General features: G+C 42.4%; 1 protein-coding gene across 2 annotated transcripts in view; it reads left to right on the top strand.

Annotated features, from left to right (window-relative positions):
* PTPRG (protein tyrosine phosphatase receptor type G) overlaps positions 1 to 24339 on the top strand; it is a 738734-nt gene that overhangs the window by 576614 nt on the left and 137781 nt on the right. For both annotated transcript variants that reach the window (XM_060161434.1, XM_060161435.1), the window contains exons 7-8: positions 8925 to 9082; positions 20829 to 21021. In XM_060161434.1, the coding sequence (XP_060017417.1) occupies positions 8925 to 9082; positions 20829 to 21021 (351 nt within the window). The remainder of the gene's footprint in view (positions 1 to 8924; positions 9083 to 20828; positions 21022 to 24339) is intronic.

Genomic DNA, 24339 nt, shown 5'->3' with positions numbered 1-24339 from the left:
TAGGATTTATTGGTTATTTAAAATACACCAACTGCTGTGTTTGTTTGTTCCTTCATTCTCTTTTCACAAAGATTGGGCATCTACTATGTTCTGGGCGGTGTTTTTGTTGCTGGATGTACAGAGTGAACAAAACAGGCAAAGGCTTTGCTCTTGTGGAATTATCCAGCTCTTGGAGGAGACAGACAGTAAATAAGTGAATGCATCTGGGAAGGAAATAAACCAGGTGTGATGTAGATGGTTAATAGCAGCGGGAACAGCCTTAGATGGGGCACTCAGGGTTGGGTGTCAGGAGATGAACTGAGATCTGAAGAATGGAAAGGAATCACCCATATGGAGTGGGGGTGGGAGTAGGGCAGGCATTGTAGGCAGAGGGAACAGAAAGGTGAGAAGGAAGGTGATGGTCAACAAGGGAGAGGGCAGAGAGAAGACGGGTTGCAGAGTTAGCAGATCATGGAGGGCCTCATGGCCGTGGTGACGAGTTTGGATTTTATTCTAAATGAAGTGAGAAACCACTGGATGATTTTGAGCTGGGCAGTGTCAGGGTTAGATTTATGTTTAAAAAGCTAAATGAGTTTTTCAGTCTTCAGAGAGATTTCCTCAGCTGATCATGTTTATGTCAGCTGCAGGTGAGGAACTGAGGGCCCAGGGGTACAGAACTGGGTAGTAGAAAGGGATACCCAGACTCCCACCCCATCTCACTGTGTGGTCTTGGTTCAGTCACTTTCCCTCTGTGGACTTCATTTTCCTTATTTGTAAATGAAATAGAACTAGCGTCCTTTGAAACTCTTTTGGGTGACTTCCCCAGGATCCCCTTGTTGTAACTTCAGTGTGGTGCTTTTTCCTTAAAATCATCTGCCATGAAGTCTTGCAGACAGCTACACCTTGAAAACGGTCCAGCCCCACTTCATTGCCCTGTCTTTGCCGTTTCATCCTCCTTATTGATGAGAGAGATGATGTGAATGACAGTCAACATCCAATCAGATAGAGCAAGTTTCATTTCTTATATTTAGGTCAGAAAATTAGTTCCTTGACTCCCTCTGCCACCATCTTAATTATAGTGTAATGCTCTCTTACTCCCTGGAGGCTTCTAGATGCCAAGCTCCTTAAGTCCCTGGATTCTGGCCTTCAGGCTCTTGCTTTCCATCCCGACCTCCCACTTCCTGATGCTGTTGGGCAGGCCCTTCTGTCACCAGCTTGTCAGACCCGTGGCCCCTCCCAGCCCATCGTGCCTAGTCCAGGCTTAACCCAGAGCTGCTGACTCTATGTCTAGTGTTTTGGCCTCTTCACAATTTTTAGCCAAATTCCAGATTATCCTTAACCAGCAGCTGATGTTTTCCTCCTAGAGCTGTCAAATTTGGGGCACTTGAACTTTTCTTCCACTTTCCCTTTTGCTCCACTTCGCTCCAGCCACACACCGGGCAGAATCCCTTTGCAGGGGCATTTCTCTGTGCCTGGAATGTTCTCCCCAGGTAGCCACCTGGCTTGCTTCCATCTTCAGGTTTTTCAATCAAATGCTTCCCTCTCAAGGAGCCTGCCCTTTGACACCTTTTCAAAACAGTGGTCAGGGGAGACCTCATTGAGAAATTTGTCATTCAAATATGAGTAAGTTGTTAGCAGCTGAAAGGCATTTGGTCCGCAACCAGCCATGCATAGAGCAGTGAAAAAAAATGTTCCAGGCAGCGTGAAGAGCCAGTGCAAAGGCCCTGGGGTAGTGTGATCATGGACCAGCCAAGAGGTCAGTATGGCTCAACCTAAGGGCCAGAAAGTAGCAGTGGATGAGGCTGTAGAACAGGGAGGAGCCCACTGACACAGTCCTCATAGAAACTGGCTTCTCAGGTGTGATCAGCATTATTAAAAATGCAGAATCTCAGTCCCCATCCCAAACCTACTGGCTCAGAATTTAGAGTTTAACAGGATTCCCAGGTGATTTGCACACACATTAAATTTGAGCAGCACAGTCATGAATCTTCTCCCATTTAGCATGACCTAATCCCCAGTTTTTTTCCACTGTCACTCTCCCCTACCTTCCCCAATATGAAGCAGAAGGCAATTTTAAGGAAAAATTAATAACTTTTCCTTATAAAAATTTTGGGAAACCCTGAAGAAACCAATCATTGGGCTAAACACTGAAACTTGGGCTTTCTGTTCTTAGTTCATTTTATATACTTCCCTAAAATTGGTTGATTCCTTGTTTTGGGGATAGGAATGGTGTTCTTCCCCTAGAGACTATCACATTCTGTCCATATACTTTCCAATGAAATACTTTGTTCATGTGGGTGTGTGTGAATATTTTCAGTATTATTCCATATTTCTCGATTACTGTACAGTTTTCATCTCTGTTGATCATCATGTTTTATAAAGGCTTTCTTTTTTCCTATATAACCAAAGCATTGAAAATATTAGGTTATTAACACACTGAAAAATGCAGTCAATCAGATGATTATCATCTAATGTTTTAATGATCACATTTTTAATCCAATTATGCATGTTTGAATCTTTCAAATTTTCTTTAATTAAAGATTGCCTCCTAGCACTGCTATCAGAAATAAGAAATTGAACAGAATCGAGCCGGATATAATTTAATGTTGAAAGGAAACTGCAAGGATAACTGGGCCGCTCTGGGTTTAATGGCTGACCATGACTTTAAAGCCCTCATACAGAATTTTCTAATTGATAAGAAAAATTTAATCATCTCCTGATATACTCTGTTTGCATTCAAATAAGGTATTTCTTTTTCTAAATAAACCTCCCCTAACTGATTATTCATATTGTCGTTCAGAATGCTTGAAAATGAAAGAGTTGGGTGAAATGTAGACTACTTAATATAGTGTGTATTTAATATAAAAGTCATACATTATTCATAATTTTTGCAATTTGAATAACTTTGAATTTCGCATCCCTGTTTCTCATCTTTTTCTTTGATGAACAATTAATTATTAAAATATAATATTGTCTGCATACAGCACTGGGATAGTTGAAAGTGGAATATGAGATTCATTCCTTTTCAGTTCTTTTAACTAGTAACGCACAGTACTTGCTTATTATGGTATAATGGAATGGATTGTAGGATAAGTAAAGTATCTCAAATATTTTTCTCAACTAGTTAACTGTCTGGGATAGGAATGTTTCGAATTCAAATTACTAATTAGAATAAAAGTTGGAGGCAGAGTGCTCTGATCTGGATGACTTTGGAGTCAACTGCCCTTTTATAATAGGATTCATTTAACAAGTATTTATCTGTGCTTATTCTATGCTAGACACTCTCCTAAGCCCTGAACTACTGTTAATTCATGTAATACTCTCCTGATGCGATAAACCTCCAGATGAGGCCATTATTATAATCCCATTTTACAGATGAGGAAACAGTGACACAGAGGTTAAGTAACTTGTCTTAGGTCAGAGCTTTAAGTAGACCAGTTAGGATTCAACTCCAGGGACCCGGCTCTAGCAGTCCCTCCACTTTATAACATGTACATTTACTAAGATTTTCTTAGTGGCAGAGTTTAAGTTTTTAGCTGAAAAGTACCTTCTTCCTTCCTCCCAGTGGCGGTACTCAGGAACACCCAGTCTTGGGTCCAGCCAGTTGAGTGCCTTGTGGCTTCTGTGAACTTTGTGGGCAGTGCCAGAAACACAGGGGTACCATTTCCAAAGTTACTTATAACAATTAAATATTATGAGCACCCCATTTGCCAGTGGAGCACTCCTATGGGACTGAGCAGGACATGGAATTTTTAGAAAGATCAGCAAAAATCAATGTTCAAGTTGAACTTAGAAAAGTCAAGGGAGAAAGAAAACAGCTCAGGAGTTCATTCTGTAACGTAGGTTCATAAAATAAATGACCATTAGTGATGGGGACCCCTGAACATGTGGCATGCCCCACCCCCAGTTGTTGCTGTGGCTCTCAAGATGACTTTCTAACACTTGCCCCCCACCCTCCTATACTTGGCTTGCAATCAGGAGGGCACAATATGGCCCGATGGCCAAATCCATTCCACTGTTTTTGTATGGCTCCTGAGCTAAGAATGGTTTTCACATGCGAACCCTAATTAAGCGAAATGTTCTTCCCGCCTTTCCCCTGCCCAGAAGAATTCCTTTCTTCTCATTAGTAGATGTATACTTTTTAAATTGGCCTCAGCTATTAGCGTTTTGAACATTGTTACTAAGGTTGTGGAAGTGTGTTTCTTATATAAGTACCTATGTAACAACTTCGATTTTGCCTCTTGGCCCTGCAGAACCTAAAATATTTCCTACCTGGCACTTTACAGAAAACATTTGCTAGTCCCTGGCTTAAAACACAAAGTAAGCTGGCTGGCTCTCAGCCCGGTGCTTGCCTTGATAAGTGAGAGCTTATAATGGACCAGAGATCACAATGGACCAAGTGCTTGCCTTAATAAATCAGGGCTCACAAGGCACTGTGCTAAAGCCCCCCACATTTATTAGCTTGATTAATTGTCACAGCATCCCTGGGGGGTAAATAATCTCAGTATTCCCATTTTACAGGTAAGAGAAGTAGCTCAGAGAGGTTAAGATTTTCTTCCCTAAGGTCACACAGCTGTTGAATATCTGTTGATTCCGAAGGTCATGCTAGAGCTTTGACAAAGAAAACTCTAACCTGCAGTGCTCAGATTGATGGAGACTGTGTCAGACATGCTGTGCCTTTGAGGCATTAGTAGTGCAGTTAAAAAAAAAAACACATGCACGACCATTCAAGGAAGTGCATGGCTATGTGAGATATACATGGCTAGGTCTTGGTAGCTTAGAGTAATAATAATACTAGTGGTAATAAAACAAGTAATAAGAATTAGAATGAGAATCATGTCTATCATTTATGAGATGCTTACTCTGTTCCAGGTGCTTTCTGAACCCCTTTCTTATACTGATTTATTTAATCTTCGCAACAGCCTAGGAAGGTATAGTAACTAAGGTCATACAGCTCACAGGTGGAGGAGTTGGGATTTGAACCCAGCAGGCTGAGAATCTGCTCGTTTCACCAGTCCCTGTAAGGGATGGAGAAATGAGGTGTTGATGAGGTCTTCAGCGTTACGTGATATTTCCTGCTCCCAGGCTTACTGTTTCAGATCCTAAGTGGTGTCTTTGAAGAAAGAATCCCATCCCAGTCTCTGTTTTCTCCCTAAGTTTTTGACCTTGGGTCCATTACTTCTCTCTGGTCTCCCATTTCCCTAGCTGTAAAATTAAAGAATTGGACTAGGGCTTCCCTGGTGACGCAGTGGTTGAGAGTCCGCCTGCTGATTCAAGGGACACGGGTTCGTGCCCCGATCCGGGAAGATCCCACATGCCACAGAGCGGCTGGGCCCGTGAGCCATGGCCGCTGAGCCTGTGCGTCCGGAGCCTGTGCTCCGCCACGGGAGAGGCCACAACAGTGAGAGGCCCGCGTACTGCAAAAAAAAAAAAAAGAATTGGGCTAAATTGGTGGTTTTCAAAGTGTCCCTGGGTTCCCAGCTCAGCTTCAGCCCCGATGGCTGCACTCTGGCTGTTTGAGTTGCCTGGCTCCTGTGTAAGATTTGGTTTGAAGAAAGGGTTCTTTGGTTCCCGAAGCCACTGACCTAGGGTGGTCTAAGGCCCTTTCAGGTCTCAGAATCCTGAGATCCAATGGCAGTGATGGTGGTGGAATCAGCAAGTAGTGAAGCCCCTCCCTTTTCTGTCCCCCTCACCAGCTCTACCCACCCCGCCAGTGATCTGATTACACCTTCTAAGCAATTAAATCAGAACCTGCATCTGAAGCCCTTGGGTTGATGCAGGACAGAGAAACCCTTCTGCATTTGTAGCAGTGGTCACACCTGCAGTTTCCATCAGTCCTTGATGAATTCAAGAGCCCACACAAGCACTTACGGGTCCTGTTCCAGCTGAAACGTGTTCCCTTTTGAAATCCACCCACTTCGGATTGGTGGGGCAGGTGTTTCTCATTTATCTTTTTCTATAAAGCCACAGCCTCTTCCTTGCGTGGGGGCTTTAGATGGGGGCTTTGGTGCCTCGGGCTTACAGGGGCTGTCCTGTCACTACCTGTCTGCGTACAGGATGCTTAACTGCAACCCTAATATTGGGTCAGGCCCCGAGGGGAAGACTCTCAAGGTTTTCCGGTCCTTCAACCTGGAGCCCTTGATCCTAAAGCAGGTTAGTGTGCTACGGGGTGACGCCGGGTTCACCTGCCGCGTGATGGAGAAATGAAGGTGGTGATTTTGTGGTTCATGATGCCAGGGCCTGCGCACCTTCTGTTGCCTGGGGCCTCTTGTTGACTATTTGCACGGCCCAGGAAGTGCAGCAAGCAAAGGCCAAAACGGTTCCTCCTCTCGGCCAGGCACGCTTACAGAGATTTCCCCCATCCTTAGGCTACTGGTAACCAGGTTAAATTAAAGCCCAGATTTGCCAGCGGCAGAGGGGTGATTCTTTCCTTTCCAGCCTTTTGTCCCGTAGAAACTGCTTTTGTCATTCTGATTATAGAACCCTATGGTGCATGTATTAATTAATACTTAATTTTTCCCTTTAAAAAATGAACTGAAAACCTTTGCGAGACTCAGGTAAGGTTTCTGAGCCTTGTGAATAACTGCGGCCACTTTACTGTTCACTGGTGACCTTGGGCTTAGTGATTTACCCTCTCTGGGCCTTAAGTTCCACATCTGGAAAATTGGAGTATTGAAAGTACTTACTCCATAGGGTTGTAAAGTGAAAGGGTGTGGTGATGGCTTAAGAATCATGAAAGCCTGGATTCCAAACTCAACTACATGGTTGTACGTTCCAGCTCTGTAAATTGGGGATGGTAATACTTCATGGGACTATTTTAAGTATTAAATAAATCAATCTTTGTAAAGCTCTTAGAACAGTACCTGGCACATACAGTAAGTGCTGTTTAAATGTTTGCAACAGATGAGTACTCAGAAGAGTGCCTGACAATATAGTAAAAGCTAAATAAATATTAAGTTTTGTTCAACAAATCTCTGCCAAAAGGAAATGACCATTTTCATTATTCCTGTTTTTTCTTTCTTTCTTTTTTTTTTTTTTTTTTTTTTTTTGCGGTACGCGGGCCTCTCACTGTTGTGGCCTCTCCCGTTGCGGAGCACAGGCTCCGGACGCGCAGGCTCCGAGGCCGTGGCTCACGGGCCGCAGCATGTGGGATCTTCCCGGACCGGGGCACAAACCCACATCCCCTGCATCGGCAGGCGGACTCTCAACCACTGCACCACCAGGGAAACCCCATTATTCTGATATAGTTGATTTCTGCTGGGTTTTTGCCTTAACCCCCAGTTACATAGACCTTTTGCGTCTAAGGATACACATTTGCCCAAATACATATACTGCTTGTTCTGTATGAAGGAAAAGGAGGGAGGAGGCGTGAGGCTGGGAATAATATTCCTGGAAGTCACAGGAGTGTCCATGAAGTAACCTGGAGCCTTGAGGTCCCTGAGAAATGTCCAGGGGCGCATGGAGGAGGCCATAGGGGAGCTAAGGCAAGCCATTAGCAGGACCGTAATAGCCTTATTACATCCCCAACAGGAATGAGGTGGGCATTCCAGACTTAAATGCAGGGCTAGACGTTTGAAGACCCAGGTAGAGACTAAAACCCTCTCTGATTTGTGAAAGAAGCTGGATGATCTTCTGGGTCTGACTGAAAGTGTTATAGTGTAGTGCCTAAAGTCTGTTGCACTGCTGATTCGTGCCTCAGGACCTTTGCACATACTGTTCTCACAGCTTGAAATGCTCTTCTTTTCGTCTTTTGCCCCCACAGTTCAATATTCACCTAGTTTACTTTAGCTTCTTCAGTCTGAGTCAGAATTGTGCAAGCTCTCGTGTCAAGGTGCATGGGTTCATATCCCAGCTTTGGTATGTAGGAACGAACCTCTTCTCTAACTTGTTTTCCTCGTAGAGTTATTGTGAGATATCATTGTTGGGTCCCAGCTTAAATGTCATTTCTTCTACTTAAGGGAAGACCACTCCACTTTTGTAAAAAGAAGCCTATTTTCAGGGCCATCATTTTACAAGTTCAGGGCCGTGCCTTGATCTGAATAAGCCTTGGGTGAAACCATAATGAAACGTAACCAGCTTTGGAATTGCACTTTACCATTGGCTTACAGTTTTCTTTTCCTACTTAATCTCTCATGGGAGTCCCAAAGTTCGTTCACCTGATTACTAGTTCATAAGGATTAGACGGAGAAGGGGGTCTATGATGAAACAAGATGGGGTATAACTGAATCACTTTGCTGTACACCTAAAACTAACAGAACATTGTAAATCAACTATATTTCAATAAAAAATGTTTAAAAATTAAAATCAACGTTAAAAAAGACTTAGTACGGAATAGATATTAATATATAAAATCTCTCATTAATGATTTTCATTTTGATTACATGTTGAAATAATATTTAAAATATAATGGGGACTTCTCTGGTGGTCCAGTGGTTAAGACTCCATGCTTCCAATGCAGGGGGCGTGGGTTCGATCCCTGGTGGGGGAACTAAGATCCCACATGTGGCACGGCTATGTGGCACGGCCAAAAAAAAAAAAAGAAGGATTAAATAAAACATATTATGAAAACTAAAAAAATATATATTGGAAAAGGGCAAGTTAAACAAAACCAAGTCTCTTTCTTTTCTGCAGCATTTAGTGACTTGACTCTGCCAGTGTTTCGTCTATTTCCTGGGGGAAGAGGGAGGGCCTGAAGTGTTGCCCAGTGCTGTTTACCCTGGAACCCATTTTTCATGAAATGCAGTGCAGTAGGATGTCTCGGAGCACACACACCCTGGGAAATGCTGCTTTGTTTTCCATGGCTTTCCCACCACCAAATGCTTCCCGGGATGTAAATAAACACAAGACTTGTGATGTGGCACCCGCATGCCAAGGGTTTTGACTGTGTGTCTGCAGCATAGAATGACTTACCACTGTGCTTTTCTTTTCCCTCTTCCCCCAAACAGAGAAGGAGACCTTTCTGGATCCTTTCGTCCTCCGAGACCTCCTGCCTGCATCCCTGAGCAGCTATTACCGGTACACAGGTTCTTTGACTACCCCACCGTGTAGCGAAATTGTGGAGTGGATAGTCTTCCGGACACCTGTCCCCATCTCTTATCATCAGGTAGCTATTTGGCCCCCAAAGGCCTTCTGTTTTTACTTGTTTTGAGTTGACTTAACTATCTAACATTGCTAGACTATATCAGGGTAAGGATTTTTTTTTTTTGGCATCCTTTGCTTCTCATTGATTCTTCTCATTTTTTCCAAGAAACATGTTTTTGCACCCAAGAATTGTAAAATATAAAACTTGGTTGCTGAGCCACAAATTAACTAGCTGAGGAGAACTGCAGGCATGAAATCAGGTATCTTGTAAGTATTCGATCTTGAGAAGATAGTAGCTACCCTCTGTGATGACTGTATGCCAGGAACTCTTTTCAGCTCTTTATATGTGTTAACTCACTTAATCTTCATGAACAACAGTCCTGTGAGGTAGGTGCTATTTGGACCCCTGTGTTACAGAGGAGAGACAGCAGAAGTGTAGTGACTTGCCCAAGGTCACACAACCATGACCCAGCCATGGTGTCTGATCCCAAAGATCACGCTTGGAGCTGCTAAACCTCCCCTAAGTCCAGAAGAGAGAAATTTGTATACCTGAAGAAATGAAAGGAAAAATACCATTGATTGAGCTCTTTCTGTGTGATAAGCATCTTACATCTCATCGACTTAGTTGCGAAACAACATTGCGAATTGGGTATGTTGCACAAAGACGGGACACATAAGAACATCGTGGCAGGGACGGACTGCGTAACATGCCCAAAGATTCATGGTCAATGAAGGTTGAAGCCAGAAACCAAGCCCGGGTTTGTCTGATTCCAAACCCATGCTGCCGACCCCTACGTGGAGCTGCTTCTCTCTGAGTGTGGCCTGGCAGGTGTCATAGGGAGGTGGGTTTAGGCTGAGCACGTAACTGTGGGTGAGAATTTGGTGAAATGGGGATGAGGTCGGGGGCAATGTCAGAGGAAGTGGATCCACCAGGGGATGAAGGGCTTTGACATCACCTCACGAGGAATCATAGATGGAAGGGGAAATAGAGAGGATATGTCAGTCATCAAAAATGCAGCCTGCACGGAGGTAGAAGAAGAGTAGATTTCTCCTCCATAATTTCAGAAAACAGAGCCAAGAACAACGGGTAGGATTTGTAAGGAAGTGGATTTGAGCCATTGACCCGGACTGTCTAAAAAATGGAACATTCCTATCAGAGCCATCCGTGGAAATGCCTCCCCAGCATTGGACAGCTAGGGGTAAGGCTGATGTAGAGGGAAAGTGGAAGTTTTGAAATTATGTGGTAAATGTCAGTAATATAACTGAAGAGGACACAGGCAACAAGATTATGAACCTGGCTGGCTTGGGGAATAGTCCAAAGATTTTCCTAACAAGGGCAGAGAATATAGAAAAGGGAGTGGGGGAAATAGGATTGGATGATGTCCTGGCCAGGACTGTTTGGGGTGTCAGAGACAGAAACACTTAAAGTAGCTTCAGTAGGGGGAATATGTGAAAGAAACCATAGTAGGGTCATCCTGAGATGAAGTCATCATGACCAGGACTGCAACTAGTAAGTGAGGCACAAACTTTACTTTCTGCCTCTTAGGCGCTGCTCTCACTTCTTGGAGTTTCTACCACGGCTTTGCGATTCTGTACTTTCGCAAACTTCTGGTTCCTTCTCTCTCCCAGTTTGAGTGTGGTTTTCTTTGGAGCCCAATATGGTTACTCTAGTACCAGTTAACCTTTCAACTCAAGGGCCAGCTACCAACTGACGGTAGGCTGGGTCTGGAGTCAAGCGTTCAGGAAGATAGATCCGAATAGACATCAGCCAACAGCACACTGGCTGGCCTTGGGTCAGTTGTCCATTTTTTAATAAATCAGCAGAGGTGCTGGCCACGTCCTGACACATTGGTGTTGCCACTCTGGGGGCGGTAAGTGGAGCAGGTTGTCTAGAAGGAGCTCTGTGCAGGAGAGAGAGCCCACCAACAAAGGTAGGTAGTGTGGGACCAGGGGAAACTGATTCATGTGGCCTCCCTGCAGCTGGCAGACATTTTACCTTGAGCTTTGTTTCCTTTTAATTCCATTGGGATGAAAAAAGAAGGACTAGCAATATGGCTGCAGAACAGGATCTGCTGGCCTTAAGGAGGTAAAGAAATATGAAACAAGTTTGCTTCCTAATGGTGAAGCCAGCCTTGTTTTATTAAAATAAAAGAAAATTGCAGCCCAAATATTTATATCCTCAAGGTTCGGGGAGGGGGCGGGGGCAGGACTTTGAAAAGGGATCCTTTTTGTCGATTAAGATGAATGCTTTTCTCCTCAAAGCTATAAAGGCTTGAGATAATGAGGTTAAAAAATTCAAGTTTGGCTTTTTTTTTTTTTTTTTTTTTTAGGAGGCCCTGTGAAGGGGAGGCATAGAGAGGTAATTGTTTAGTTGGGGCTGGGGGAGGGAAGAGAACCATTTAACACATACTGGGTTTTATTGCAGTTTAGTGGCCTAAACAAAAGGCAGATTTTTAGGCTTGGATATCTTGTCAAGTATTTGTCAGTTAGAGGCGTTTTGACATTTGGGAACTGGATATAGTCGAAAGTGCTTTGTTAACATCTTTTTATGCTTCTACTCTGCCACCCATACACTCAGAGAGAAATAATGGAAAGAGTTTTTCTCCACGACTTCCAAAGTATGACCTCTCTGTAGGTACTATTGTTTCAAGAAAATAGTGAAGAAATAAATTAACCATAGTGGCTCCCCAGTTTCTTTACTCTAAACCACCTTAGATAATGCTTTACTTGTATCAGGCACAGCTTCATGTATCCTTTTCTGTCTCCCAAAGGGACAGAAACAGCTCATTTTCATGTGGCCAAACCGGTTCCTTGCTGGTGAACTGAGTGGAGGTCACAGCTGTGTCAGTCCTCAGACAGGAAGGCATCAGCCACCCAAGTATTATCGGTTCAGACCTTCCCACCCCGACCCTGCCAACATGCTCTCTGAAGTTAGCACAGAATGTTCATTGCAGAAGGGAAAACGGCCAATTCAGAGAAGCCAAGCAGACACAATTCCATGTCTGCTTCTGGGAGAAAGAAAACATTCCTAGTCCTTCGTCCTTCTTTTTCTCCAAAGGTTCTTCTCTTCTCTTCTCTTACACAGTGTGGGTACCTGTCAGCAGTGAAAAGGAGAGCAGGTTCACCCTAAGATGCAGTGCTGAGCGCGAACTGTTGACCAGTGTGATGTGGATTTCTTTAAAGTCTTCCTGCGTAAATATGAGCAGCTCCGTATTTTCCCTCTTTTGTGGGTCTCCTTGGGCATTCAAACCAGCCCCGCAGCTAGTGAGCGCTGACTCCGGCTTCTGTGATGATCGAGATCTGAATACGGTGTTGCTCATGGAATCACACCATGCCATTGGCTTGGTTGGTCAGCAGACAGCATGGCTTGTGTGGCTCCAATAAAACATTGACCATAAATATCAGGCAAGAATCATGCCATGATTTTGTCACCCAAACAAAATGGCGGCAGCCCCGGTCCTGCTGTAGGAGGTCAAAGGAGCACAAGTAGCACATTGAGACGGTTGCCTGCCTTGCATTCATGATCAGTCAGGGAACATGATCGTTTTTAGTCCGGTGTACTTGGATGTGTTTTATTCTAGAACAGTGGCTCTCAGATGGTAGCGCGTTGGCCATTGGACACTATCCCAGGATAGTGTCCCTTCCCTTCCCTTTCCAGGACTGTTGGCTTCTGTAGTTTTAAATATGACACTGCCTATGATTTTCCCTAGCGTGAGTTTTATTTAAGTGCCTCTTGGACTTCCCTTCCAGGACTGTTGGCTTCCGTAGTTTTAAATATGACACTGCCTATGATTTTCCCTAGCGTGAGTTTTATTTAAATGCCTCTTGGAGGCGCTATCAAAAAGGAAATAAATGTCAAAAAAGCTAGTTTACTTGCTTTATTTGCATGACTTTTTAAATTGAAGTTTATAGTTGATTTACAATATTGTGTTCGTTTCTGGTGTACAGCAAAGTGATTCAGTTATATTTTTTTCCAGATTATTTTCCATTGTAGGTTATTGTAAGATACTGAATATTGTTCTCTGTGTTATACAGTAAATCCTTGTTGCTTATCTATTTTATGTATAGTAGTTTGTATATGTGAATGCCATGCTCCTAATTTATCCTTCCCCCACCTCTCTTTCCTCTTTGGCAACCATAAGTTTGTTTTCTACATCTGTGAGTCTGTTTCTGCTTTGTATATATATTCATCTGTATTATTTTTTAGATTCCACATATAAGTCACATCGTATAATAATTGTCTTTTTCTATCTGACTTACTTCACTTAGTATGATAATCTCTAGGTCCTTCCATGTTGTTGCAAATGGCAATATTTCATTCCTTTTTATGGCTGAGTAATATTTCTGTGTGTGTGTGTGTGTGTGTGTGTGTGTGTGTGTGTGTGTGTGTGTGTGGTGCATCTTCTTAAACCTGTCGTCTATTGATGGGCATTTGGTTTGCTTCCAAGTCTTGGCTCTTGTAAATAGTGCTACTTTTTGAACATTGGGGTGCATGTATCTTTTCAAATTACAGTTTTTGTCTTTTCTAGATATATGCCCAGGACTGGGATTGCTGGATCATATAGTAGCTCTATTTTTAGTTTTTTAAGGAACCTCCGTACTCTTTTTCATAGCAGCTGCACCGATTTACATTCCCACCAACAGTGTAGAAGGGTCCCCTTTTCTCCACACCCTCTCCAGCATTTGTTATTTGTAGACTTTTTGATGATAGCCATTCTGACCAGTGTGAGGTGATACCTCATTGTGGTTTTAATTTTCATTTCTCTAATAATTAGCGATGTTGAGCATCTTTTCATGTGCCTGTTGGCTATCTGTATGTCTTCATTGGAGAAATGTCTGTTTAGGTCTTCTGCCCATTTTTGGATTGGGTTGCTTGTTCTTTTGATATTGAGTTGTATGAGCTCTTTGTATATTTTGGAAATTAACCCGTTGTCAGGTGTATCAACTGCAGACATTTTCTACCATTCCGTAGGTTGTCTTTTTGTTTTGTTGATGGCTTCCTTTGCTGTGCAAAAACTTTTTAGTTTGATTTGGTTCCATTTGTTTATTTTTGCTTTTATTGCTTTTGCCTTGGGAAACTGATCTAAGAAAACATTGCTACAATTTATGTCTGAAAATGCTTTGCCTGTTTTACCTTCCAGGAGTTTTATGGTGTCATGTCTTATATTTAGGCCTTTAAACCATTTTGTGTGTATGGTGTGAGGGTGTGTTTTAACTTCATTGATTTACATGCAGCTGACCAGCTTTCCCAACACCACTTGCAAAAGAGACTGTCTTTTCCCCATTGTATATTTTTGCTGCCTTGGTTGTAGATTAATTGACCATAGGCGTGTGGGTTTATTTCTGGTCTCTCTGTTCTGTTCCATTGATCCATACATTTGTTTTTGTGCCAGTACCACGCTGTTTTGATTACTGTAGCTTTGTAATATTGTCTGAGGTCTGGGAGGGTTATGCCTCCAGCTTTGCTCTTTTTCCTCAGGATTGCTTTGGCAATTCATGTTCTTGTGTAGTTCCATGTAAATTTTAGGATTATTTGTTCTAGTTCTATGAAAAATGTCATGGATAATTTGATAGGGATCACATTAAATCTGTAGATTGCTTTGGGTAATATGGCCATTTTAACAACATTACTTCTTCCAATCGAAGAGCATGGGATATCTTTTCATTTCTTTGGATCATCTTCACTTTCCTTTATCAGTGTCTTATAGTTCTCAGCATATAGGTCTTTCACCTCCTTGGTTAGGTTTATTCCTAGGTATTTTATGTTATTTTGATGCAGGCTTTTTTTTTTTTTTTTTTTTACGGTATGTGGGCCTCTCACTGTTGTGGCCTCTCCTGTTGCGTAGCACAGGTTCCGGACGCGCAGGCTCAATGGCCATGGCCCACGGGCCCAGCCGCTCCGTGGCATGTGGGATCTTCCCGGACCGGGGCACAAACCCGTGTCCCCTGCATCGGCAGGCGGACTCTCAACCACTGCACCACCAGGGAAGCCCTTGATGCAGTTTTGAAAGAGATTCTTTTTTCTTTCTCTTTCTGGTATTTCATTGTTAGTGTAAAGAAATGCCACAGATTTCTGTATATTAATCTTGTATGCTAGTACTTTGCTGAATTCATGTATTCTAATATATTTTGTGTGAGATCTTTAAGGTGCATGACTTTTTTTTAACCATTGTTGTCTCTGTCATAAAGAGTAGAGCAACTCTTTTGAATTAAGACTGTTCCATATGGAGCCAAGTTGTTCCATTCTTGGCTACCTTCTTCATGCAGATTACTCAACTACTCTGCTACTCTGTCTCAGCTTTCATCTGTAAAATGGAAATGATAACAATACCTACTTTATGGAGTCATTATAGAGATTAAATGACGGAATGTGTGTAGAATGCTTAGACTAGTGCCTGGCACCACAGGAAGTGTTCAAGAGATACCACAAACAAGGCCTGACCCATCACGTCTCAAATGTATGACAAAACTCATGTCCATGACCTTAGGTGTGACGTTACAGTCCGTAATGTTTACCCTGGAGTTTATTATTATTCATATAATGGACTCTGGTTTTGTTTAATTGCCATTCTGTATCCATTCTATCAAATATTGTGCACATCAGCCTTTTAACAGTTCATAATTATATTACTTTTGATATTCTCTCATTGCCCCCTTCAGCCATGATGGTCCCCTCCCCACATCTTATGGACCAGAGCTCTTGCTACACACAAACGGCATGAGTAGATTTCAACTTTCCTTTGATTCAAACTGACAGATTAAAAACTAATTATTCTCTGTAATATTTTTACAATAAAAACTAAATTGAAATGATTTATATACACTTCCAGCCAACACATTTGCAATTCAAGGTTAAAACTGTTCTTGAAACAGCACCAGTTAAAATGCAATTACAGCTCCCCAAGCAGGGATAAAAGAAAGAAATGTTTTACATATTCACTTCAAAAGTTAAAAAGCCAATTAAATATTATAGAAATAAAAACTTTCATTAATTTTCACTAAATGATAAAGACTTCATTAGTTATATTAAGGTAAAGATAAATCCAAGTGTGTTTATTACCTGCCCCTGGAAAAGAATAAGATGAAGAAAAGTGCTGATTTGGGGAGGTGGATTCCATTTTCTCCTCGCACCTGCCATCTTGTTCATGGTTCCCAGTTTTTCCTGTGTTGGGCCATAGGCTGTTTCTTTCCAGAGTGCGGAAAAATGCAAACAAGTTTATATCGCCAGTAGTGAAATGGCAGTAGTGGGTGTCCTGCATGCTAGGGACTTTGGAGGTCAGCTAAGAGGAATTGTTTTGGGACTTCTATCATCAGATTCAGTTCTTCTGCTACCGTGTTGCTCTCTCAGTGAATAATACTCAGGGCCTGTTACGCATGTGGCGTGAAGTGACTGAAAGCATGCAAAACAGAGTCACACGGACCCAGGCTTATCCGTCGATAAGAATAAGAATAATACCACCAGCGTTACCGGATTTCTATGAGGATTAAGTAAGAGAAAGCATATAACGTTCTTGGCACCTTGCCTTGTGCATAATCAATGCTCAGTAAATATTAGTTGGTAGTGTTAGTGCTATAATAATATTAACAATGTTACTTTAATGTTATTATTTTGAGCTGAGAACAAGTTAGAAACCAAAACAATGTTTATGAAGAGCTTGTACCTGGCCCATAATGGGTTTGATAAATAGACACTGGAAGGTGCAATATGCCTTATACAGATACATAGACACATTATATATGTATACTGTACATTGTAAATATGCATATATATTATAAAGAAGAAAAGGAAGGCGAAGCCGCAGAGCTTCTTATAGTTGTAAGCTTAGCACGCATAGTTACCACATTCCTCATAAGATAATAACAATAACGATGGTAATGAAGGTAATACTTATCGGGCACCTTTGGTGCATCAGGAATTATTCCAAACACTTGATCTGTAGTAGCTCAGTCAATAGTAGTAACCAGGGCTTCCCTGGTGGCGCAGTGGTTGAGAGTCTGCCTGCCAATGCAGGGGACACGGGTTCATGCCCCGGTCCGGGAAGATCCCACATGCTGCGGAGCGGCTGGGCCCATGAGCCATGGCCGCTGAGCGTGCGCCTCCGGAGCCTGTTCTCCGCAACGGGAGAGGCCACAACAGTGAGAGGCCTGCGTACCGCAAAAAAAAAAAAAAAAAAAAAAAAAAAAAAATAGTAGTAACCAAAACCACGTGAGGTGGGTAATGATGTTAGCTCCATTATACATGTAAGAAAACCACAGAAACAGTAAATACTTTGAGGTCACACATTTAGCAATTAGAGTTAAAAAACAGCGTTTGTAACCCAGGTAGTGAGTGGAAGTGTTTTGTATTTGGAGAGTAAGGCACAGGTCAGAACATTAGGACTCCACAGTAAGAATGGGAGGCCGTTGAAAGGTATTAAACAGAGGTGTGTGCTGTGATCTCATGTACATTTTTGAAGGTTCACTGTGTGGATATTAACTAGATCTAGAAGAGTCAAAGAGATTACACACCAAAAGTGTGGCCCCGTCAGAGGCCAGAGAGACACAGCTTTGAAGTTTGTTCTATGACTCCAGCGTTACACGGGGCTGCCATGTGGCACCGCTGTCAGAGGCACCTTCCTATTGTCATCTGCTCTGTAAATGGCATCCCATGGAATCCAGCCAAGTGGAGGTCTGGGTGGTGGCCAGGTTCACCTTTGGCGAGTTTGGGTCTCGAGGCAAGGGTAAGGACCAAGGGACAACCTCTGGCCCAGATGATTGCTGATCACCTGCCAAAGTGAAAAGTATATAGGCTCCCCTTACCAATCCGGGGATCATGGAAGTTTCCACTCAATGGCCAAGCATGCCAGTTACCAACAGGAGAGGCCACTGGCAATTTTCATTCAATTCAGAGGAATGACAGAGTTTTAGTAAACGCTGCTGACCTACCAAAGGACGTTTGATGAGTCTACTAAGCTTGTCCTCCTTTTTCCTCTTTTATGAGACTGTCAACGGAAGCTATGATCCAGGGGACAGTGTAATATCGCCCAGGTCATCAGTTCACTCTCAGAACCATCACATACTTCCTTTGAAATCTTTGGGCAGGTTGAGTTAATGACAAGGATGTGAATGAGCTTTTCAGCCATAGTGTGTCATTAAGCTGTAAGAGCAATTTAAGCGAAAGCATTTTTGTGTTAAATTCAGAACCTACCTCTTTTTACATTTATATGACTAATTCTTTCCTGAGGATCAGAAATAAACTTTTTAGGAGAACTAAATGCTAGCTGTGAAAGAAGCAAGTATTTGAGAGAATAAACAAACCTTCGAGTCACATTGCTGAGGGTCTCCCAGGCCATCCTTTCCTGGCATCTCAGAGATGAAAGTATTTCAGGACAGATGGCTAGTCTCTTCCAGAAAATTTCTGGTCTTAACTTGCTATGTGTGGCAGCCCAGTCCATTTTTCTAAAAAAATCACCCTGAAAGTTAAGGAATTCCTCCCTCTATTCAACTCATGTCTCTAAGGCTTTAATTTTAACCAGTTTCCTCTTATTTGGCCTTCTTTGGACACAGAGAAGAGCTGGTCAGCATCTTTCACATACAAGGGCCTTTAATCAAATTACTCCTTACTGGCCTTTTCTTCACACTAATAAACAATTCCACTTCCTTTAACCTTTCCACACAGGATTTACCCTCCATCCCTTTAATCATTTTGGTTGGTCTTTCCCTAGGCTGTCTCCAGAGGGTCTTTATTAATCCCTTTCATGTAATTTTCAGAAGTTCTTTTCTCTGAGGAAGTATTGAAATCTTCTCTCATTTTTGGAGGCATTCAGTTCTGATTTTGGTAGTCCTATCCAGTGAGTACACCTTGCTAGGTTGAGTTGATTTTTCCTTTCAGCACCTCCAGTTATTTTCATCTGAGTGGGTCACCTTTGGACAGAGTAAACAGCCCAGTTTTCTTAGTTTTTCTGCTTTTATTGCCTTTCTCCCTTCATTATAAATAAACAGGGAACATCAAAAGGAAGAATGGGAAGAAAGGCAAATTCTAAATAGCAACGATGTGAGTTGTTAGAAGAGAAGTTACATGAATTGTAGAAAATTAGAATAATAGGGAAATAACGGGCTACTTTTGCTTTCAGGCTGGTTGAGAGACCACCCTGCTCCTATTACCTTGATGAAAAAGCAGAAAAGGCTTCATGGTGTATTATCACTTTCCAAGTGCAGGAGAATTGGAGGGGAGGTGGAATGATAAGTGCATTCATATACTTAAGTGATTTTTCTTGGCTATGTAAATTCATTGCCTTCTCATGCAAAGAGAGGGCATGTCAGACTGGAAGCAGGTCATTCCCTGTGTCATTCTCTGAGGCTGTTTGAGAAACACAGGGGTTAGTTCCAGGCTTCAAGAACTCCAGGTCTTAATTCTCTTGTTATCTTATCGGTTGACGTTAGCCACCTCCTGATCCCAGAAGTTTAGGGCAGCCACTCCTCGCCTGCTTGGGAAGTGTTTTTCTAACACCATCCCACCTCGTAATTCTCTCCTGCAGAAAGCCTTCTGATTTGGCATTCAAGGAGCCAGATGGGCCAGAAAAAGTTCAGTTTCTCTCTTCTTTATTTCATTTTCTTCCCCCAGCTCAAGGAGTTGGTATTTTTGGTGGTTGGGCATTTTACGTTACACTCCATTTCTTTGGTGACAAGAATAACTTCGTGGTCCATTGAGAACAAATCGCTGTCACTCGGCCCCTGCTCTCTTCTGCTCTCTCTTAATAGAATGACCCTTCCCCCCCCCACCCCCGAGTAAGCAGAATGTTGAAGGCTGCAAAGAATCCTTTTTGATAATAAAAATATGATCCTGGAGTGCTGATTTTTTTTTCTTTGCTTTTCCATAAAAGTTTGGACAGTAGTCTTATGGGAAATGTTTCCTGATAATAACAATGATGATAGCAGCTAATCTTTACTAAGGGCTTACTGGCTGCCACATAGATTTTAATCTTTTCAACAACCTTAAGATAGGCAGTACTAGTATTGTATCTGTTTTACAGATGAGGAAACTTGAGTTACAGAAAGCTTGAATACTTTGGCTCTAATGACCCATCTGGTAAATGTTGAACTTGGGCAGTTTAACCTGCACACCATGGGTTTGGCAACTTTGTGACAGCAACTGCTGAACTGGATCCCTAGTGTGTAGGAAGATGCTTAGTAAGAATTAAATCGCAAATATTTACTGAGTTCTTACGCTTTAGGAACTGTTTTAAACACTGTACATGGATGGTCTCATTTAATGCTGACCCAAACCCTATCGGGTCGATGCTGCTGTAATTCTCACCGTTTTATTGAGGAAGAATTGAGGCTCAGAGAAGTTAAGCAACTTTCTCAGCGTCTCAGAGTGCTTGAGCCATGGAGTCAGAATTCCCACGCAAGAAGTCTGGCTCTAGAAGCTGCCAGTTTCACTATAACTCTATGCTGCTTCCTGTAATACTGAAGATCTTGCTGGGGGCCGGAGGGGCGGTAAGACTGCTGCAGAAAGACTGGGCCTCTTGTCTGAGACACAAACTGCGAAAGTTCTATATACCCTCAAGTGAAGTGTTTTCCTGGTTAGTTGGCAGGACAGAAACCGCAGCCAGATAGGCCCATTGGCAGTGATTCCAGCAGGAAGCCTGTGTCCTGCTGGGTTTGTCCCACGCGGCTTTGTCGGACACTTCCTGCCATCTTGTGTTCTTGTCACCCCTATTGGCTTTGGACCCCATAGCTTTCTAACCGATGTTCTTTTTTCTCCTTTTCTCTGGTTCTCTGTTCAGCTCGAGGCTTTTTATTCCATCTTCACCACGGAGCAGCAAGACCACGTCAAGTCAGTGGAGTATCTGAGAAATAACTTTCGGCCACAGCAGGACCTGAACGACAGGGTGGTGTCCAAGTCTGCCGTCCGTGATGCCTGGAACCACGACATGACAGACTTCTTAGAAAACCCACTGGGGACAGAAGCTTCTAAAGGTACATTTGGATTAGGTGCCCTTGCCCAGAGGAAGATTCCTTATCATAAGTTACTTTAAATGAAAAGGTGTTCAGAACCGGCCAAGAATTGGAACATGCCGTTAAAAGCACGTTTCTGTGCTCAAAGTGACTTGTCTGGATGATAAGTAGAAGCATTTGTGGGAATAACTTCAGTTAGATACTTTCAGAATCGCCCTTTTGACTAGTAACATATTAGTCCTTCTCTCTGTAATTTAACTTTGTAGCATCAACCCTAACTAGTTGATGTCTTAAAGCTTTTTGGTGTCTTACTTTTTAACTGTTGCCCTGTCGTGATCAGCTGTTTGTCTCTGAGCTCAAACATCAGGACCTCAGACTTGCTCCCAACACCCCAATCTGCAGCTTTCTTACTAACTTCCATACCAGCCAAGAAGTCTCCCTCCAGCTCTCCACCCCCACCAGACATCACATGGCCTCTTTTTTTTTTTTTTAATTTATTTTATTTTTGGCTGCATTGGGTCTTTGTTGCTGTGGCCAGCGGGGGCTACTCTTCGTTGCAGCACGCAGGCTTCTCATTGAGGTGGCTTCTCTTGTTGTGGCTCACAGGCTTCGGTAGTTGTGGCACGTGGGCTCAGTAGTTGTGGCTCACAGGCTCTAGGTGCACAGGCTTCAGTAGTTGTGGCGCACGGGCTTAGTTGCTCCGCGGCATGTGGGATCTTCCCAGACCAGGGATCGAATCCGTGTCCCCCGCATTGGCAGGCGGATTCTTAACCACTGTGCCACCAGGGAAGTCCCAGATGAGGAATTTATATCAGAGTGAGTATAATATCTGGTAGCTCAGAATTGCTGACGTTATGACAATTACAAAGTTCTTTCCTAATAAGTGGACTGAACATATGATACATCAGTTGTACAGAGAGGATGCATAGCCCTTCTTACCTAAGGAAGTTGGAGAGGATACTGGTTTTCATTGCATTAAGTTGTCAGAGTGGCCAGGATCTTCCACTGAATGGGCTTTCTCTGAATTTGAGCAGAGCCATGGACCCATCCTTAGATAGAGAGAATTGGTTCTTCATTTTACAAGGTTACAATGATCATGGTGTGTCCATTGCTGACTCTTAAGATGGGTGGATACTAAAATGTTCTGTGATCTTTCTAGACACAGAGAGAGATGTAGATGCACTCCTCTTTCTTTTTTAAACCTACTATTGGAGTGTCACATACAGAAAAGTGCACACGTAATATGCACACAACTTGATTAATTTTCACAAACTGAATATACTTGAGTAACAAACACCCAGATCAAGAAACTGATATCACTTGCTTCCCAGAAGCACTTCCTTTCCTTCACTCCTAGACACTATCCTTTCCCAGGGGTAACTGTGACCATGAATTGGCCTTGCCTCCTGGTCAATTTCATATAAATGGAATCAGTCTGTAAGTCCTCTTTTGTGTCTCGCTTCTTTTGCTTTACACGGGCTTGGAGAGTTATCTATGCTATTACACGCAGCTGTAGTTTGTTCCTTCTTACGGTTGAATTTCATTGTATGCCAGCACCTGAATTTATTTATCCATTTCAATATACATGAATATATGGATTATTTCCATGTTTTGGTAATCATGAAAGTTCTTGCACATGGCTCTTAATGAGTATGTGGACATATCTCCGTTGGGTATGCACCCAGCAGCAAAATGACTACAGCCTAGAGGACACACATATTTTCAGATCTGGTTAGATACTGCTGAACTGTTTCCCAACATGACTATATGGACCGCTTTACACTTCTGCCAGCAGTGTAAGATCGTTTTCTATTTTTTTAACATTTTTTAAAGGCCTCATTTACATACCATAAAGTTCAGTTGTTGTGAATGTACAATTGAATAATTTTCAATAAATTCGTAGTTGTACAGCCATCACCACATCCACTTTTAGAAACACTTTCATCATCCCAATAAGTTCCTTCACACCCACCTGCAATCAGTTCTTTCTCCTAACCTCAGTTCCAGGCCACCTCTGATTTTGTCTTCCACTTGACAGAGGATTTTAAGATTTATACATGCTGTAGCATGGATCAGTAGCTCATTTCTTTTTATTGCTAAATAGTATCCCTATTTGTTTTTTTCAATAACAGCTTTATTGAGATTTAATTCACATACCATAAAGTCCATTCTTTTAGAGTGTACACTTCAGTGGTTTTGTATATTCACGAAAGTGTGTACTCATCACTACTACCCACTTCAGAACATTTTTGTCACCCCCCAAAAGAAATTCCAGCCTCATGAGCAGTCACTCCTCTTTCTCCTGTCGCTCCTTCTTTCCCAGCTCTAGGCAACCACTAACGTACTTTCTGTCTCTACGGATTTGCCTGTTGTGGGGATTTCATATAAATGGAATTGTACAATATATGGCTTTTTGTCTCTGGCTTCTTTCATTTAGCATCATCTTCTCAAGGTTCATCCACATTTAAGCATGTATCGAATTCCATGCCATTTTATGGCCAAATAAGATATCATTGTATGGCTAGACCGCATTTTGTTTATCCATTTATCAATTGATAGATTCCAGTTTCTGGCTCTTACGAATATTGCTGCTATGAACGTTCGTGTTCACATTTTTGTGTGGACATGTGTTTTCATTTCTCGTGGATATAAACCCAGGAGTAGAATTGCTGAGTCATAGGGCAACTCTTTGTTTACATTTTTTAAGAACTGCCAGACTTTTCCCAAAGCAGCTGTACCAGTGGACGTTCCCATCGGCATCATCGGAGGGTTCTGATTTCTCCATATCCTCGCCAACACTTGTTACACATCTCTTTTATTTTAGCCATCCTACTAGGTACGAAATAGTATCTCTTTGTAGTTTTGATTTGCACTTCCCTAATGACTAATGATGTCCCTATTTGTTTTTAAATGATGTTCGTATTTGTTTTAAATTTCATAAAACCATGGTCCATGTGACCAAATGCTCCTCCTTGTATTCCCCAAGAAAATTCAGGTCATTCCATGGCACTGAAGGCTGAAAGCCAGCCACAGATGCTGGCAGTCATCAGGAAGCCCGGTGTGCTTAGATGATTGACCTTCGAGATCTGAGTAGAAAAGAGCCAGTATAAAAGAAGAGTCCCTTTCTCTTCTCCAGGCATATGCAAAAAAGATATTAGAAAAGGAAGGGTGGTATTCTGTCATCTTCAGGTGATTCAAAAAGAACAAACCCTGTCTGATTGGCATTCTCTAGCTGATCATTATTGGAAGCTTTTGGTGCCTAAGAGAGCCATGATGTTGAGCATAGAGCTGTGCATTTATTGGGCTATTGTCACAGAAGAAAGAAGAATTAATTAATTA

The sequence above is a fragment of the Lagenorhynchus albirostris genome, chromosome 10, assembly GCF_949774975.1.
Source record: "Lagenorhynchus albirostris chromosome 10, mLagAlb1.1, whole genome shotgun sequence".
Lineage (NCBI taxonomy): Eukaryota > Metazoa > Chordata > Mammalia > Artiodactyla > Delphinidae > Lagenorhynchus > Lagenorhynchus albirostris.
This window is presented reverse-complemented; position numbering and strand designations above follow the sequence as displayed.